We start from the raw sequence: 18,700 nt of genomic DNA on the forward strand, positions 1-18,700 counted from the left end.
GTAATTCTTGCTCTTCATTGGAGTCTATCCATAGAGACGAGCGTGATGCGCATGGACTACCCCCGAATTTCCCCTAACCCAGAGTTAAAATCGATATCGGAATCGGAAGCACACACGAGCCCAACGGCAAGGTTGGCAACGTGCGTCAACTGTGCCGTGAAGTTCCTCAATCAAGATTCTCTGGTTCTACCTAGGTGGTCGGTTTCCGATAATCCGAGGCAAAACCGCGTCCCATGTAAAATGTCTGCGCCGTAGGAAAGACGTAGGTAAGCTACAGTGAGGCCATTAGAGCTACGTGGATTGACATACAGCGAAGCCACAATGTATGCTATCGGTCAATGTTTTATTTACCGATGCGGTCAACGTCCACGCTCATACTTTATTCCCCATGACTGTACCGACGCTGTAGTCGTGGGTATATCAACATCCTCCGTCCTGACAGCGCCTCCGTCCGCGCTCCCTCCCTATATCCCTCTTGCACTTCGCCCAAGCCGAACCAACTCAGGACTCACAGCCTCCTTAGACCCCAACGACAACCTCGCCGCCCTCTGCGCCAGCCCCACACAATTTTCCACCCTCCTTCGCCCCTCCCTCTCCCCTGCCCCATGTACCAGTCCCGCAACCAACGCCCCCAAAAACGTATCCCCAACCCCATTCACACTAACCACCTTCCCCGGCCCCATCACCTCCTCCGGCTCAAACAACCGCATATACAGCCCCCCAACCGTCTCACTCCCTGTCCTGTCCCGGCCCAGCACATACGGCGCGTCATCCGGGCCGTACAACCTCTCGTCGCCTGCGGGCAGGAGCTGAGTCAGCAGCACGCCCCTCGGACCGAGCTTGGTCAGGATACAGGGCACCAAGGGCAGTAGCTGGATGCTCATCTGCGGGATGCCCTCGTTGACAAGAGCGGGGGACGTGAGGTATGAAAGCGCGGTCCGCGAGCCTGAGGAGGGGAGCCCGAGACTGTCGATGGTGCTCCACCAGCTGGGACTGTCGAAGAGGCCGAGGGACCGCGCGGAAGTGTGGAGGGCGTGGAGTTCGTGGTTGTTGGGGGTCATGAGGTCGACGATCTGGTTGGGGAAGGTGAGGATGGTGGATGTGGGGCGATATTTAGATGAGGTGGGCGCGGATGTTGGAGAGTAGCCGTGGAAGAGCCGGATGGACTTTGCGGTCGAGACCGGCTCGAAAGCTGTCAGGGCGCCCAAAGATTTGGCGGCCGTCAGCCAGGCGTGGAGGTTGGTGGAATCCCAGTTTGCGTCGACAATGACCCATTTCGGGGATGCGGCTTGGAGATGCGCCAGCCGGTCTGAGTTCCAGGTATCTGGCTGCTCAATGATCGACATGTCGGCCATGGCGAGGGTCAAGTCCTTATGGGCGTCATTGATTGCTACGTACTGTGCTGTTCGCTGGCCTGTCGAGGCGTCAAGCACTTTGATGCCACCTGTCTGTAGGCCCTCGGAGGAGAGCTGGGCAACGGCCGCACGGCCGCTTAAATCGTCGCCAACAGCACTGCAGAGGCGGACTGATGCGCCCATGTAGTGGGCAGCTTTGGCGATGTTGTGCGCTACGCCACCTAGTGTCTGCGTAATGATGGATGGGTTCGAGGTATGTAATTGAGGTGCTATTTGGTCTATCGCGCCTGGCAGCGGAGCGTAGTCGCATGAGAAGTCTATCGCTAAAGCGCCGGCAACCACAATGTCGGCTTTTGGTGTCGCTATAGGTTTTCCCAACCCTTCCGATGCGGCGACATCAGCTGCATTGGATGTGGCTTCAGGTAAGGTTGGTGCCACCATTGACTTCAGCGTTGAAGGCCAAGCCGGCACTGCAAACGTATCAGACTGTGTTCTATGTGGTTGTCTATCAGCATCACTCACTCTCGTCGCATGTTCGCATCCTCTCACCCTACCGATACCGCTTGCTCCATCTTCTCCAGGTTAAGCAGTTCCTTCGCCACTAGAGTACCACGCTTGACGTTGCCTTCGATAAGAGCCCTATTGGCGACGACACTCTTCCCTCCGGTCAACTCCTTGATCTTTGCGAGGATGAAAGGAGTGTTGTCTTTGCCTGATGCACCAGCAGAAGTGGCCTCCCTGATTGCATCTTCAATGATGCCATCGATATCCGACCTTGCTACGGAGGCGTCGGCCGGTATTGGATTTGCCAGCAGTAAACCCGACGAAAAGGAGAGGGCGTGGTGAGCATCTAATAAGATCAAACGTGAGCAAAGCAGTACGAGAAGCAAGACGCACCGCAGAAGCTGACATGCTCAGGTGAAGATGTCACTCACGAATGATGGCGGCGGCTTCTTGCTCATCCTGTATGGTCGTTGGACTTCTTGAGCCGCTGTCTCTTGACCAAAAAGCGGGAAAGTCCACGCTTCCTTCTCTTCCATCGGCAAAAGTGGCTACGCCGACACCTTCGGTCTCCAGATACTCTAGCGTTCGGGGAATGTCCAGGAAGCTCTTGCATCCACTGCTGATCACCGTGACTGGAGTCCTTCCGAGCTCGGTGAGGTCGGCAGATATGTCCATGCTGTTCTCAGCACCCCTATGCACTCCGCCGAGACCTCCTGTAGCAAAGACCTTAATACCAGCGAGGTGCGCCAGTACCATTGTCCCCGCTACGGTAGTGCCCCCATTGTATCTTTTGCCTGCGGCTCCCTGTGGAAGAGCGCGTTAGTTAGATGTTACTGGTTATCACGACATCGCTATAGCCCGTGGTAGCAGTACCAACCCGCATATATAGCTCAAGTCTCTGCGGGAAACCTTGAGAGTGTCTTTCTTGCCCGCAGAAGCTGTGAGCCGGATGATTTCCTCAGCATCCATACCAACGCGTGCTACGCCATCTAGTACGCCTATAGTAGCGGGCACACCTCCGCCCACACGGACTAGTGATTCGAGTCGTGAGGCCAGGGCAACGTTATCGGGATAGGGAAATCCTGATGGGAGGGTCAGCAGGGGTCCAGCGTCTCGAAGAATCCTCTTACCATGGGTATAGATGGTTGTCTCCAGAGCGACGACTGGCCTGCTCTTCGAACGCAATGCTTCCCTAACCTCCTCGGAGACCTTTAAGAAGCGGTTATCGGAGCTCAGGAATCGGTGGGATGCCAGGTTGAAAGCTGGCTGTAGCCTTCGGAACCGTATCGAACTCCCAGAGTATCCTACAGAAGCCATTGTACCTTGGCTGCTGGAGATATGAGCAGTGGTTCTTCCCGTATACGAGAAAGACCTTGGGAGACAACAGATAGCGGCGGAGACTTCATGCCAAGGGCGGATATCTTATGCCAAGGGCGGAACTTGTGCATCGCGAAGCGAACAGCTTGCAAGTAGTTACTCAGTAACCCACCATCAACTCCCATCTAGCTCCAGGACGCGCAATCAGCTCACGGCCCAGCTGACCAATGCAAAGAGCTAGACTCCGTCGTCAAACATGAGGTCGATTGCCCTCGCCCTGAGCTGCCTCGGGGCTCTCTTCACCAGCTTCTCCGCCGCAGACTCAAATCTCACGAAGCCACTCTCCTCAAAACAGATATTATCCAGCAGCTTCAAGCCTCCCCAGGTCTTCCGAAACGTCAATTTGGTACGCAATGTCAATCTTGAGAAGGAATACCCGCGGGAGACGATCAACGTAATCATCGAGAACGTCGACGCGCAACCTCAAGCCGAATATTATCTGCCATTCGAGGCTGGGCTGATTGCAAGAGTTGGTGGTTTGGAGGCTCGGGACAAGAAGGACGCTTCCAAGGGCGCATTTCAGGCGGAAGTCGTCGAATATGACACATATAGGTACGACTGTAGTGCCGCATGAGTGCCTTGCCAGGAGAAGCTCTAGCAGAGTCCCAGTAGAGATGTATTGACTTAGTTACTTTCAGTCCCACCGAGTTCTACCTGATCCACCTTCCCGAGCCACTCGCGCCTTCTGCCCAGCAGACTCTCAGCATCTCGTACACCGTCCTCTCCGCCCTCGAGCCCCTACCCGCATCCATTGGCCAAATGGAGCAACAATACGTCCAATACACGTTTAGCGCCTACACCCCCTCTGCATACCCGACTTCCAAGCAGAAGACCAAGCTCAAATTCCCCTCCGCCAACATCCCAGACTACACTATCCTCCCATCTCCCAACGCCGATGGCACCGAAGACCCGCAGAAACAAGGTAGTACTTTCACCTATGGGCCCTACTCAGACATCCCCGCCGGTGCCGCCGAGTCCGTCTCCGTCCGCTACGAGTTCACTAAACCCCTTATCCACGCCACACTACTAGAGCGCGACATTGAGGTCTCGCACTGGGGCGGCAATCTGGCGACCGAGGAGCGCTACTGGCTTGTAAACCGCGGCGCGACGCTCAAGAACCACTTCTCGCGTGTGCAGTGGCAGATGGCTGCTTACGCTAACCCGCCTACGTCCGCGCTCAAGGAACTTAAGGTCCCACTTCGGGGGGGTGTAATGAACCCGTATTTTACGGATGATATTGGTAATGTCAGCACCAGCAGATTCAGGAGCGATGACAGAGAAGCGCTGCTAGAGCTTAGGCCGCGATATCCAGTTTTTGGAAGCTGGAAATACAGCTTCCGTATCGGGTGGGATGCAGATCTGAGTGGTTATCTGCGACGGTTGAAGATTGGGGGTAGCTATGTGCTCAAAGTTCCTTTTTTGGAGGGGCCGAGAATGGCTGAGGGAGTTGAATACGAGAAGGTGATTGTCAGAGTCGTGTTGCCCGAGGGGGCGAAGTAAGTCCAATCCCTTGTTTCTAGATGACTTGGGACCCTGAGTGGAACGTTGTGTGCTGACAATATTTCACAGAAACGTCAAGTGGGAGACCAGTGTTCCTCTCGTCGGCTCGGAGGTCTCGCTTCACCGCACGTTCATGGACACGCAAGGCCGGACGACGCTGAAGCTCACAGCGCTTAATCTGGTAGATGAGTGGCGGGATAGGGACATCGTTGTCACCTACGACTACCCCTGGACAGCCGGCTTCCGCAAGCCTGTTACTATCTTCGCTGCTGTGCTTGTAGTTTTTGCAGTTGCATGGGCTGTCGGGAGCGTTGACACAAGCATTGCTGCGCGACAAAAAAGATAGAGAGGACTGCTGTGTAATTCAAGTGCTTAGATTTCATCATTCGGGACAATTCGCAAGACTTCAGCTGTAGGCAGCCTGTGAATCTGGTTTACCGTGCGCCTTCTTGTGAGGATCAGCACTGGCACGTCGAACAATAGTACAGTGTCCGCCGAGTCGTGACACTCCTACCGCTCTTTAGGGGGTGAAGTATTCCGTACCTACTTCTCGATTGTGCTCCAGGCGGAAGCGGACCGACCCACCGAGCCTCTTCACCCCACCACCCCTCCAACCTCTAGATTGCCGCCTACGACACTTGACACTCCCACACACGACCAAAGTCCTTGGATCCTCCTTCTCTATAACACCCCTTCGACACCTCTTTAGAGCCGCCCGGATCTCCCATCCGCGCCCCACTGAGTCCACAAACCTCATCTGCCAGTCCATCCCAAACCCATCGCAATGCTCATCAAGTAAGGCTTCCTCCTTCCCAGTGCAACCGCTTCGCGATTCAGCCGTGCACTACTAATATCAGTTCCGCAGAGTCCGCACCCTGACCGGCAAGGAGATCGACCTGGACATCGAGCCCGACTACAAAGTACGCGCTTCGCTTTCCCGCGTCTCGCGCCTTCAAGTTCCACATTATAAACCCGCATGAACAGAGCAGACTCATGGCGTCTGCCCTCTATTCTCTGTTCGCTGTTGGAACCTAGCCACACAGAGCGCTAACACAACCCCACCAACCCCGTAGATCTCGAAGATAAAAGAGCGCGTTGAGGAGAAAGAAGGCATCCCACCCGTGCAACAACGACTCATCTACGGCGGCAAGCAGATGTGCGTGTTGTCGCCTCCCCTCCTTCTCCCACACACTCAAGTAACAGCCCGGGCTGATAAGGCACGAACCACTAGGTCTGATGACAAGACGGCCGAAGAATACAACCTCGAGGGCGGCGCGACACTGCATCTGGTGCTCGCACTGAGGGGTGGTTCATGATTTATCAGACCAGTTCGTGGCAGATGATGAATTGCCGAGATCAAGCGGGGATGTTGGTCGCGAAAGGCAAGACTTGGGGGTGTACATGGTGGTGGAGGAATTGCATATCGCGATGGGAAGGGGTAACGGCGTTTGATCCGGGGTCTACAAGCGGAAGGCCTCAAGCTCTTGGCACAAGTCTTCAAACGGGAAATTAGACTGGTGGTGGAACTCGCTGCTTTGGTATCACGTCTTTCTTCGTGACCGCAACCTTATAGCTACCTTACAATACGATGGCAATCGTCCTCCAAACTCAACGCCGGCAAATGCCAGAACATGCGCCCATTCCTGACAAGAGCGCCCGACCATGCCCGATCATATCCCATCCCGGTATACCCAATCGTGAAGCAATCCCAAGACTCCGGCTAACGATGCAGCACAAACATCCGAAAAGACAGTCTGAACTCCACAAAGCGCCATCTATGCCCGTCTCTTGCTGGGCATGAAAAGGTTTACTTCTGGTTTCCTCTTTACGCCGGTAGCAGGTACTGGAGTCGTTTTGGTAGGTGGTCTAGGCACAGCAACATTGGGTTCTTGTTTCCTCATGCCGGCGACAGGTGCTGGGGTCGACTTGACAGGTAATGGGGTCGACTTCGTAGAGACAGGCGTTGACCTAGTCGGTACTGGCATTGACTTGGTAGGCACTTTAGGAGCCGAAGACACGGCACTGACTGGCCGTTTAGTCCGCTGCTCGTTCAATAATGCTTTCGCTAGGGCCGTTTGTGGTGTTGTTGTCTTAGTGGCCGTGCTTGCCGGTTCGGCTGGCTTGGGCAGCGCTGGGACCGGTCTCCCTTCCCGTATCGCCTTCAGTCGTGCCTCCCGCGCCGCAAGGTCATCCTTCCGTGTCGCCGCACCTGTGACTGTGGTGACCTTCGGTGCAGGCACAGTACTAGATCTCGCACTGGCTACCGGCTCTAGCGCATCCCTTGGCATGACAGGCCTCTTGTACTCCTCGATCAAGCCCCTCGGCGCTCTGAACACCCTTCCGGGCGGCGCCAAACGCTGAACCGGCCTTCTCATCTCCAACAGCCCCATCTGCCCCCTTCGCTGGCCCACCCTCGCCAACATCCTCCCAGCCGCGCTCGCCGGCCCCCGTTTTCTCCTCTGCGGATCATTGATGCCCTGATTGACCTTGACGAGCTGCGCCTCCCGCTCGGCCTGCACGCCCCTCGCCTTCGCGGCAAGCTCCTCCTTACTGCGGATGAGGTTGCGCTCGGCCTCGCGCTTCAGCTTCGCGTATAGCTTCCACCACGAGGCTGGGTTCGCGGGCTCGATGGAGTCGGCTTCGGTGGAGTAGCCGGGGATGTCGCGCCGGATGAACTCGCGCCAGATTTCGCCGGACTCGAGTGCGATGTGGGGGGAATTCTTTTCGATGGTGCGCAGGTGGTCCGGATACTCGATCTTGAGGAGCGCGGGGCGGAGCCAGTCGTAGGGGAGGTCGGAGAGGTCGTCGAATCCTGGGCGCGGGGGTTAGTATAGGGTATGTTGGGAGAAATTGAGCAGGTAGAAGACGTACGGTATATGTTCTTCATGAGTTTGGTGCGCGCCATGGCGAAGAGGGAGCGTGCGGGCATGGTGGAGGGGTAAGGGGGGGGAGGGTTGGTATAAGTAATCTGGGAAGCTGGTTGAGCGAAGGAGTGGTTGTTAAGGTATTGATGAAGGTTGACAGGAGTGATGATGATCTATTTGAGCGCTGATTATAGTTTCCAAGACCGTGGAGAGAAGAGTAGTGGAGAGGCTTTATAGTGTTTCGAAGGAGTGGGACTGTCTTTGTTCTTGTGTAAAGCATGGCCGGGCTTCGCGGTGACGACTGGACTTAAGCTTTCGCGGGGCGGCATCATAAAGAAGAGGGGTTTTACCATACAAGAGATATCGCTTAGCACTACCATTTACTCAATTAAAACCTAAAGGTAAGACTTAACTATAAAGTAGATAAATAAACTATATAATAAACTTATAGTATTTCTAATCTATAGATAGACTAAATTATCTAATAAAGCTACTATACTAGTAACTATCACAATGCAGGGAGGCTTAATACTAGAACTTAATTTATTAGAGTAATATATAAGACGTTACACGAGGTTAGAAGGTGTAGTAAGAAAAATAGGAAAATAACTCTATAAGTAGAGTATATAATCTAGTTATATAACTCTAAAATAACTAAAGATCTAAGTGCTAAGAAATACTAAGTCTAAACTATAATAGTAGCTCCTCTTTAAGAGCTAAGTTTCTATAAGGTATTTAAGTTAGAGTTATATTCTAATTTAGTATTAGAATCTTTATCTAACTTTATAGAAGATATAGAGTAACTATAGGCCTTAAACTCTAACTAATAAGTGTAGCTAGGCTTATTTAGATAGTATATAAAGAAATAATTAACTTTTATAGGGGCTATTAATATATAGTATAAGGGGTTTTAGGAGTCTTTATTAGAGTTAATTTAGTTTATAAGTACCTTAAAGTGCCTATAGTAGTTTTAGGAGTTAAGAATCTAGTTTACACCCTATATATCTTCTATAGAGGTGCCTAATTAGGGGAAAGAAGATAGTAGAGCTTATTCTAGAAGTAGATTATTAGTAGAGGGATAAATTAGTAAGATATAAAATATAGAGTAGTAGTACTAGAACTAGAGTATCTCTAGGTGGTAGCTATATATACTAATAACCTTAGTAACACGGAAGGGACTATAGTACTTATTTAAGAGCTTCTAGAGTAGGTAATCTAACTATAAGTTATATATATCTAGATATACACTATTACTAACTTAGTACTTTAGTGTAGAGGCTTATTAGTAGTTAGCGGTATCTTTATAGCTAGCTTATACTAGATATATTTACTTCTTTAGTTTCTAAGTAATAATTGTTATTTTATTATAGAATTAGGCTGCTTTTTTATAGTTTAATTTAATAAGTAAGTTTATAATAGGAACCTATAGCTTTAAGCTAAGAAGAGAGTATTAGCTATAGTTAGTAAGAAATAGTAAGACTTAAGTGGTTTTTAATATATAATTATTATACGCGAACTCTATATATTGTAGCTAGTCTATCTAGTTATTTTATAGGAATACTATATATATATATATATATATATTACTTTAGAACTATATTAGTATTCTTAGTCTAGCTATCTATTTTAGGGTGGTATACTATAAAGAGGTTGTACCGGATATCTAATTAGAGGTATAGTTTCTTTTAGAACTAGCTAATAAATTAGCTTTCTTAATTTAAAATAATTAAAATAGAAATACTATAGTACTTTTAGATATATTAAAAGAAGAGCGCTATAGTAGTTAGTGTATCTATCTTATTATAAGGAATAAAGTGCTGTATTTTAGAGAGACAATCTATAACTATAAGAATATTTTTATATAAGTTTTCTTAGTAATTCTTACTTTTTAGAAGTTTAATAATAAAGTTAAGTAAGATATTAGACTAGTATTATTCTAGTATAGGTAGAAGCTTTAGTAGGCTATAGTAGTAGTTCTAAGAGACCTTTATATAGGTATAAATAGAATAGTTATAAATAAACTAGTAAATATCTTATATTATTCTAGACTACTAGTAAGAGTGTGCTAGAATATTAAATATCTTTACTCTTTTAGAATATCTAATAGCTAAAGATAAGTGCGCCTTATATAGGGTGTATATTCTAGTTTAGTAAGAGTCTAGTAGGAATTAGTAGTTTTAATAGATAATTTAGTTATTCTCTTTACGGACTTTAAATAGCGGGAAGCCTTTAAGTATATAAGTGCTTTATTATAGGTAGATTAGAATCTCTTAAGCTTATTTATTTAATATATAGATAGAGTTAATATTCTAGTCTAGTATAGTTTTAGGAATTTTATCTAGTACTTTAATTATATCTAGTTGGATTACTAGTAGGATTTCTTTATTTTTAGTGTTTTATAAAGGGTTAGCGGAAGTAGTAAAAACTCTAGGAAAAGCTAAATAAATCTTACTAGTAGCTAGAGGAGCGCGTTCTAGTTAAGAATTAAGGTTTTACTACTTTAATACTTTTTAAAACTAGTTCTTTTAAGAATTACTCCCTCTTTTAATAGAGAGGTCTTTAGACTAATAAGTTAAGGTATTTACTATTATATTTAGGATACCCTTTTAGTAGGTAATCTTAAAGTTAAAATGGGATAAGAATTCGCTCTAGTAGACTTAGTAATAATTAAGGGACTTTATAGATATAAAGTATTTAAGGTTCTTATAGTCTATAATTATATTAATAGATTCTTCTATTTCATTTAGTTCTAGACGCTAGGCCTTAAAGGTCTTAATAATAGCTAGTAGCTCCTTATTATAAATCTTATAATTATACTTAGTAATAGATATTTTTATTAAGAAGTATACTATAGGCTAGAGTCGGCCTTTTATATCTAGTTAGTAGAGTATACTAGCTATAATATAGTTTAAAGTATCTGTTTTTATAGTTACTAGCTTAATCTAGTTAAAGTATTAAAGAATTAGTGTAGTAATAAAGGCGTACTTTAATTTCTAGAAAGTAGACTTATAATCTAGAGACTATAGAAAAGTCTAGCTCTTATAAGTAAGGCTAGTAAGTAGTATAATAATCTTAGAAAAATTCTAGATAAAATAATAATAAAAGTTCGTAAAGCTAAAAAAGCCTTAAATATTTTTTAGGTTTTTTTAGCTAGGCCTATTCTTATATAATAAAGACTTTTACTAGATCTATCTTAATACCTTTTATTAAGATAGTTAACCTAAGGTACTTAACTTTCTAGATATAGAATTTATACTTCTTAATATTGACTTATAGGCCTGCTTCTTATAGGTAGATAAGTATCTTATAGACGTGTTCCTAGTATTTACTTAAGGTATTACTATAGATTAGAATGTTATTAATATAGGCGGTATAGAACTAGTTTAAGTATTTCTATAGAATATTATTAATATAGTGCTAGAAGAATAAGGGCGTGTTAAATAAGCTAAAAGGTATTACTAGGTATTTCTAAAGGCTATAGTAGATACGGAATACTATACGCTATTTATCACCCTTTATAATATAGAGTTTATTAAAGGCCGCGATAATATTAAGCTTAATAAAGTACTTAGCTAATAAGAAGCGAGCGAGGGTTTTTTAGATAAGTAGAATAGAGTACTTATTCTTAACTATAATCGCGTTAAGGCCCTAGTAGTCTATATAAAAATAAAGGCCCCCTCTAGACTTTTAAATAAAAAGAATAGAGAAAGCTATAGAGCTACTACTAGAGCGAATAAAGCTCTTTATAAGGTAGTCTTCTAGGTACTTTTTTAGAACGAGTAGCTCCTTCTAGGATATTCTATATAGGGGCCTAGTAGGTAGTTCTATTCCTAGCTATAGCTAGATATAGTAGTTATAGGTGTAATATAAAGGTAATTAGTCTAAGAGGTGTTTTAAGAAGATATCTAGGAATTTATAGTACTTAAGAGGTAAGATAGTAGCTAGATCTATAACCTTCTTAGATATAAGAGCCTTTTTAATATCTCTTATTATAATTATAAAGAGCTAGCAGCCTATCTTCTTAGTATTTACTAGGTGGATAAAGAGTGCTATACTAATTATATAAATATCTAGGGTCTTTTATAGGAGTAAGTTAAGATTAAGTAGCTTTTTAGCCTTTTTTTAGAGTACTATAATAGAGTTTAGATAGATATAAGAGATAGTGTTTTTACTAGAAAGTACTAATAGTTATTAGCTAGTATCGAGTGTAGCGTAGTAAGCTAGTAGCTAAGAATAACTAAGAATAACTAGAAAATAACTAAGGTAAGTAATAAAGAGGATAAGAGTCTATTTAAATAACTCTACTAGGAACTTAACTTAGATAAAATAGGTAATATTACTAGTAGTAGTAGGGCGCCTATTAATAACTTTAAGAGTAATAGGGGAACTAAAAGGAAGAAAATAAAGGCTAAGGTATTACATGTAAGATTAGTTAATAAAAGTAGTACTAAAAGCTCTAGTATTAATAAAAGTAGTAGACTTATATTTATATAAACTAGTAACTAAAGTATAGTTAACTATAAGGTGTTTATCTTTATTAAAGTCTTACTAAGGTAATTAGAAGATTATAGAAAAGAAAATCTTAACTATTTTAAATAAAGGTTCCTATAAGCAACTTCTAATAGAAACTACTTATTTTTTAAATAAGTTAAGTCTCTAGATAGGGTATTAGGGTTTAGAGTATTAAGAGTAGAGCTAAAGTTAATTACGTGTATAGTAGCATGAGGCTTTTTTAGGTAATTATAGATTATATAATCGCCGCTAAAGTATAGGTACTTATTATTATTAAAACACTATTACTTTATTTTAGGTGTAATTAGGCTCTATTAGACGCGACTAATTATAAGGTCTATAGAGTTACTATAGTTATAAGCTACGGGTATAGACTATAGCGTAATTAGTATAAAATAAAAAGCTAGTAAAAAGGTAGTTATAGTAGTTATTATATAGAAGATGCTAGTAGTAGGAAGTAGAGCTAGAAAGAAGTATTTTTAGAAGAATAACACGCTAGTTGCCACGCCTATAGTAGTATATAGGCGCCTATTAATATACTAGTAGAGGTAGAAGTACTTAAAGTAGCTTATTTTCTTAGTATTTTAGCTTATAAGAGTGCTTTAGATTTTATTTAATAGGCTTATAAAGAGCGTGTACTTCTTTCTATTATTATTATACCTAGTATTATAAATATAGCGCTAGAAATTAATAGTAAAGGTAATAAAATCGCGATTCTTTTAATAGATCTTAGTAATTTTAGCTTAAGTAGTTACTTTAGGGTTTAGGTTACTAAAGAATAATTTAAGGTACTTAATTATTTTCTTAACTAATCTAAACTCGAGTATACTATCTATATAAATATAGAAAAGAAAGAATACTTAAGTAGTACTCTTAAGGCAACTATATAAGAATAAGATTTAAGCGGCTTTAGTAGAGTATTAGTTAGCGGTAATATAGAGCTTTATATAGATATTTATAATAAAAGAGTGGAGGGCGGTATAGTTAGAACTAGAGAATAGTTTTAGGTTAAAAAGTTTTTTTAACTTCTTAGTTAAGTTAGTATTTAGTTAGGCGGCTTAAGCTATAAGTTAAGTAATATATTCGGTCGCTTTAGTATATATAATAACTATAGTATCACGCTATTATATAAGATCTTTAAGTTACTCTTTAAAAGTGCTACTATAGGTATATATCTTATTAAACTAGTTTAAGAGATTAATAAAGAACTAGTACTAGGTATTAGAGTTCTTTAGAACTTTCGCGGTAAGCGCTATAAAAGAGTTAATAGCTATAGAAGCTTATAGCGTGTTAGGAGTGTTACCTATAGATATAGGCGCTTTAGCGGAGGTAGAAGAATATATAATAGGCTATAGCTAAGCTATAATAAGAGATAATTAGTAGGTGTAATATAATATTATAATATAGGGAGGCTTAATACTGGAACTTGATTTATTAGAGTAATATATAAGACGTTACACGAGGTTAGAAGGTATAGTAAGGAAAATAGGAAGATAACTCTATAAGTAGAGCATATAACCCGGTTATATAACTCTAGAATAACTAAAGATCTAAGCGCTAAGGAACACTAAGTCTAAACTATAATAGTAACTATATTAGTAAATCTTTTATTTACTACTAAGCTATTCTTACTTTTCTTAAGTAACTAAAATACTTATAAGTACTCTAAATAATCCGAAGTCTAATATATTAGTCTTTTTTAAGTTAGATAGATGTCACGAACCGCGATAGATGACGCGGAATAAAGGTAATTAGTGCTAAGTATTATGTAAAGGACTAATTACTTAGGATACTAAAATAGGCGTGATTAGTGTGATTAGTATAATTAGGAATAGATTATACTAATTAGGAAGATTATAGTGCGAGGTATTATAGTATATAGGTAGCACTATTCTCGTTTATTAAAATAGTGTGCTTAACTTAAATAAGAATCTAGTATTCTTTATAACTTAATTTAATCTTACTACGTGATATTAATCCTCACCTTATTAGCTATATCTTAGCACTATTCCCTATCTCCTTAATTAGGACCCTAACTATTATAGTAACCTTTATTATCTTATAATAGCACCTCGTTACACTTTAAGCACTACCTTTATAGAACACCCAAGATTAACACGCCGATATATCTACTATAGAATCGACTGCTAGACTATTAAGAGGATAGGTACCGCCGCCACCTCTAGTACTAAAACTAATTAAGGTTAAGGTACTAGACGAGTATAGTAGAGAGCGTAATAAACTCAACTTATAGCTACTCTAATGCGACCTATATATTTAGTATAATTAGGAACATTTCTAGGAAGAAAACAAAGTAATATTCATTATCACCTATCTAAGGGGGCGAGCATTTAAGTGGATCTAGCCTCATCTTAAGGATTTCCTTAAGAATGATGAACACAACTAGTTCTAGGAAATAATAGAACTATTTACTAATATACTCTCGTTTAAAGTAAAGATATAATAAGTATTTAGAGATATCGACGCGGCATGTACTACGGAGAGAGAACTAATAAATTTAACCCAAAAGAGGTTAGTAGCTAACTACGCTACCTAGTTCTAATTAGTAGCGTTAAACACCTTATAGGATGAGATAGCTTTAACCGCGTAGTACTACTAAGAATTAAAAGAGAATATTAAGGACGACTTAGTTAGAGGCAACTAACTAGATTAGTTATAGGAAATAATCTTAATATCAATTAGGATCGATAATTAACTATACGAAAGAAGATTAAAGAAAAAAGGCTATAACGCTCTAGTAGTAGTAGGATATAAATAGAACCACTCTACTCGGTATAACTAAGACCTATATAGGCTAAGACCTATAGAACTTAACGTAATAGAGAGACGCCTAAGATGTTTCTCTAAAAAAAGATTGTAGAAAGGATGTAGGACGCCCTTAAGAGGATAAGGACTATCCTCTAGATAGAAGAAGCCTTTTATAGGAAAGTGCTTTAACTATAATCGTATAGAATATATCACCTAAGATTATAGGTAGCTAAAGAAAACCTAATTACTAGTAAAGATAACTAGCCTAAAGAAGTAAGTCTAGTTAGCTACCACTATAACTTACCACGCGGCTATATCCTAGACTACATGCTATAATAATAGGTGTTAGATATACCTAAGTAATAAAGATGGATTAAAATAGTTTCTAAAACTACCTAGATCGGGATAAGTATTATAGGTTACTAAGAAGAAACCTAGTTAGAGGACTCTAATATAGAGGCTAGAGGAACTACAACCTCTCTTAATTAGAGAAAGGGTTTAAGCGGAATCTAGTTACTAGGGTTTATAGGTAGTAGGCCTAGTCGCGCCTACTATAGTACTAAGCACCCTCTTTAAGGAAGAGGCTGTATTATTAGAAGAAGAAGAGTTATTAGAAAAAGAATTTAGCTCTAATATCTTAAATCTAGTCCTAGATAAGAAACTAGAAGGAAGGGTACCTAAATAAAACCCTATTATAGGAGAATACCCACCTAAGGTATAGTATTAGGCGTACCACAATGTATGCGATTTTATAGAAGAGTAAGCGGGATAATTAGAGTTTAAGAAGAAACTCTAAAAGATTAAGGTCCGCTTAACTGTATATAAAGTATAGTAGAGATCCGCTATTAGTTTTAGCGAACTATATAAAGAAGTCTATAACCTTATTTTAGGATGACTAGTTATAGTTACGGAATGTATACGCTAGCTAGAGTAAATACTAGATAGCATGCCCCGCCTAGGACATAAATACTATAATATAGTGCGAGAACACCTGCCTATAAAAGTAAGGTTTACTAAAAATAAAGGATATATTACCCCTAAGAGAGGTTATATTCCTAGAGAACTCTAATAGAAAGTCACGATATTACAATAGAAATTTATAGCTAGGGATCTATAAGTGAATCCAGGACACTAGGTAGATTTAAGTAAATTCTAGTATAATAGTATAGAGACGCTTACCGAGAATAAGAGCTCTAGAAGCTCTTACGTAGAAGGCTCTAATTTAAAAAACTAGAAGGCCTTTTAGCTAGAGGGTCGATAGAAGCGTCTACTAAAAGACTTTTAAATAGGTGTAAGGGCACTTAGGTACCTAGAGTAAGATACTAAAAACATACCCTTATAGTAATAAGATACACTAGAAACCTATAAGTGTGGGTTAAGATTAGCTAAGTATAGGCTAAGGCACTAATTGATTTAGGTGCTACTATAAACTTTATATTACTATAGTTCGCATAAAGAGTAAAGTTATAGTTATAACTAAAGCTTAACACCTACTTAGTAATAGTGGTAGATAGCTAACCTTTAGGCTATAATTAGGGATTAGTAGACTAAGAAATTAAGATAGTTAGGTTAAAGATTAGACCTTATATTAGGAATATGTAGTTTAATATTACGGTAATAGGAACCTATAATATAGTGCTAGGGTTACTATAGCTTAAGAACGCGAATCTAAAAATTAACTAGATTTATAGGATGCTAGACTTTTCCTAGGGAAAATTAGTCTAGATAAGTAAAGATACGCTAGGAGATAGTCTTAAGATATACGTAATCTTAGCCGCTAAACTTAAGAAGGAAGTTTAGAAGAATTCTAGATAAGTATAGATTCTATAGAGTAAGCGATAATAGCTTGTGTCTACTATAGCCCTATTATCTATTCCCGACGAATATAAGGACTATAAGAGGTTATTTATAGATAAGGCTCTAAAGAAAGCCCTACTAGTATATTAAACATAGAACTATATAATACCTATTAAAAAAGGCAAGACACTAAGAAAATTAGCGATTTACCCACTATTACTAGAGAAGCTAGAGGCGCTATAGGCGTACCTAGATAAGAATCTAAAGAAAGGATTTATATAGGAATCCTAGTCACCCGCAGGATACCCTATCCTATTTATACTAAAGAAGAACGGTAAGTTATAACTATATATTAACTACTAGGGACTAAATAATATAACTATTAAGAATAGTTATCTATTACCTTTAATTTTAGAGTTATAGAATCGACTCTAAGAAGCTAAATAGTTCATAAAATTCGACATCCTAGGAGTATATAACCAGATTCGAATTAAGGAAGGCGAAGAGTAAAAGATGGTAATAAGAACCTATTTTAGACTTTATAAGTATTTAGTTATACCGTTTAAGCTTACTAATACTCCCGCTACGTTCTAGGTATATATTAATAATATTCTAAAAGAACACTTAGATGTATTTGTAGTCGTCTATCTTAATAATATACTAGTATATTTGAAGACTAAGAAGGAATATATACGATATATTAGATAAGTCTTAAAAGCACTCTAATGAGCGAACTTATAAATAGTACTAGAGAAGAGCTAATTCCACTAATAAGAAATTAAGTTCTTAGGATATATTATTATGGATTACGGTATCTAAATAGATAAAACTAAGGTATAGGCGGTACTTAAATAGCCTTTACCGAAGTTAGTAAAGGACGTGTAATTGTTTTTAGGACTAGCAAATTTCTATTAAAAGTTTATATAAGGCTACTCCCAAGTTATAGCACTACTAATAGATTTTATAAAGAAAGATTAAGGTTTCTAGTAGAATAATAAAGCTAATAACGCTTTTTATACTCTAAAGAAATAGTTTAGCACGGAACCGGTTCTAATAATGTTTGACCTAATAAGGGTAATTATTATTAAAATAGATGCTTTAGACTTAGCTATAGAAGCTTATCTAAATTAATAGGATAATAAAGGATGTTAGTATCTAGTAGCATTTCACTTAAGGAAGTTTAGCGGACTAGAACTAAACTATAAAATCTACGATAAAGAGCTACTAGCTATTATTAAAGCATTTAAATAATAGAGAGTATATCTAAAAAAAGTAAAGTATCTAATTTAAGTGTTTATAGATTATAAGAATTTAGTATACTTCACTACTATAAAGGTATTAAACCGTAGATAAGTGCGATAGTCTAAGGAATTATTAATATTTAATTTTAAAATTTACTACTAGAAAGACTCTAAAAACGCGAAAGTAGACGCTTTGTCATAGCCCGGCTAGGAGAGAGCCTTAGCATAGTGTTGAGCCATACCGCACCTAGCTTATCACCAAGCTGGACGTCATAACCCCGCCCCCTTAGCGTTCTTCCTATATTTATAGATGCCCACCATCTAATAGACGGTAGGCTTTAGTCTTTATAGATAATACTAGATACTATTCCTCGGCTACTATAGAATATATCTTACTACTAGTAATTGCCTAGCTTAACGCCGTCGAGCTACTAGCTACTCACGTGGATATATTAACCCACTAGCCTATAGATCCCGCTAAGGGAATTCAGGTTACTAATAATTCTAAAGCCTACCACCCCTTTTCAGGGTATCCACCCGTGTGCCTAGTATAGTAATCACCACCCGCTCCTAGTCGGGAGCCAGCTAAGACAACATCTTATCTACAGACATATAAGCTAAGGCGTCCGGCCAATACAAAGCTAGCGAAACTCTAGCGCTAACCTAGTATATAGAGTTACCGGATCTTTAGGACCTAAGGGTCCTAAATACGCCTCCACTCGGTCCTATAAGATTTAGCGTAGAGGCGCTAAAGGGGAGACGTCGCGAGCTATAGCGTCTT

The 18,700-nt window shown here is 40.8% G+C and overlaps 4 protein-coding genes across 4 annotated transcripts; 2 read left to right on the top strand and 2 right to left on the bottom strand.

The window, feature by feature from the left end:
• Nucleotides 1-464: 464 nt before the first annotated feature.
• W97_04724 (uncharacterized protein) lies at nucleotides 465-3,176 on the bottom strand (the record flags this gene model as incomplete). Its single annotated transcript, XM_007782613.1, has 5 exons — nucleotides 465-1,841; nucleotides 1,916-2,205; nucleotides 2,291-2,663; nucleotides 2,733-2,941; nucleotides 2,990-3,176. 5 exons carry the CDS (start codon nucleotides 3,174-3,176, stop codon nucleotides 465-467), a joined length of 2,436 nt encoding a protein of 811 aa, XP_007780803.1.
• A 256-nt stretch (nucleotides 3,177-3,432) lies between these two features.
• On the top strand, nucleotides 3,433-5,082 carry W97_04725 (uncharacterized protein; the record flags this gene model as incomplete). Its single annotated transcript, XM_007782614.1, has 3 exons — nucleotides 3,433-3,799; nucleotides 3,865-4,732; nucleotides 4,806-5,082. 3 exons carry the CDS (start codon nucleotides 3,433-3,435, stop codon nucleotides 5,080-5,082), a joined length of 1,512 nt encoding a protein of 503 aa, XP_007780804.1.
• Nucleotides 5,083-5,520: 438 nt separating this feature from the next.
• W97_04726 (ubiquitin-like protein 1) lies at nucleotides 5,521-6,052 on the top strand (the record flags this gene model as incomplete). Its single annotated transcript, XM_007782615.1, has 4 exons — nucleotides 5,521-5,531; nucleotides 5,602-5,656; nucleotides 5,810-5,892; nucleotides 5,968-6,052. 4 exons carry the CDS (start codon nucleotides 5,521-5,523, stop codon nucleotides 6,050-6,052), a joined length of 234 nt encoding a protein of 77 aa, XP_007780805.1.
• A 459-nt stretch (nucleotides 6,053-6,511) lies between these two features.
• On the bottom strand, nucleotides 6,512-7,665 carry W97_04727 (uncharacterized protein; the record flags this gene model as incomplete). The annotated part of the gene is made up of 2 exons (XM_007782616.1): nucleotides 6,512-7,548; nucleotides 7,608-7,665. 2 exons carry the CDS (start codon nucleotides 7,663-7,665, stop codon nucleotides 6,512-6,514), a joined length of 1,095 nt encoding a protein of 364 aa, XP_007780806.1.
• Between the last annotated feature and the right edge of the window lie 11,035 nt (nucleotides 7,666-18,700).

This window comes from Coniosporium apollinis, assembly GCF_000281105.1.
Source record: "Coniosporium apollinis CBS 100218 chromosome Unknown supercont1.21, whole genome shotgun sequence".
NCBI classification, from domain to species: Eukaryota; Fungi; Ascomycota; class Dothideomycetes; genus Coniosporium; species Coniosporium apollinis.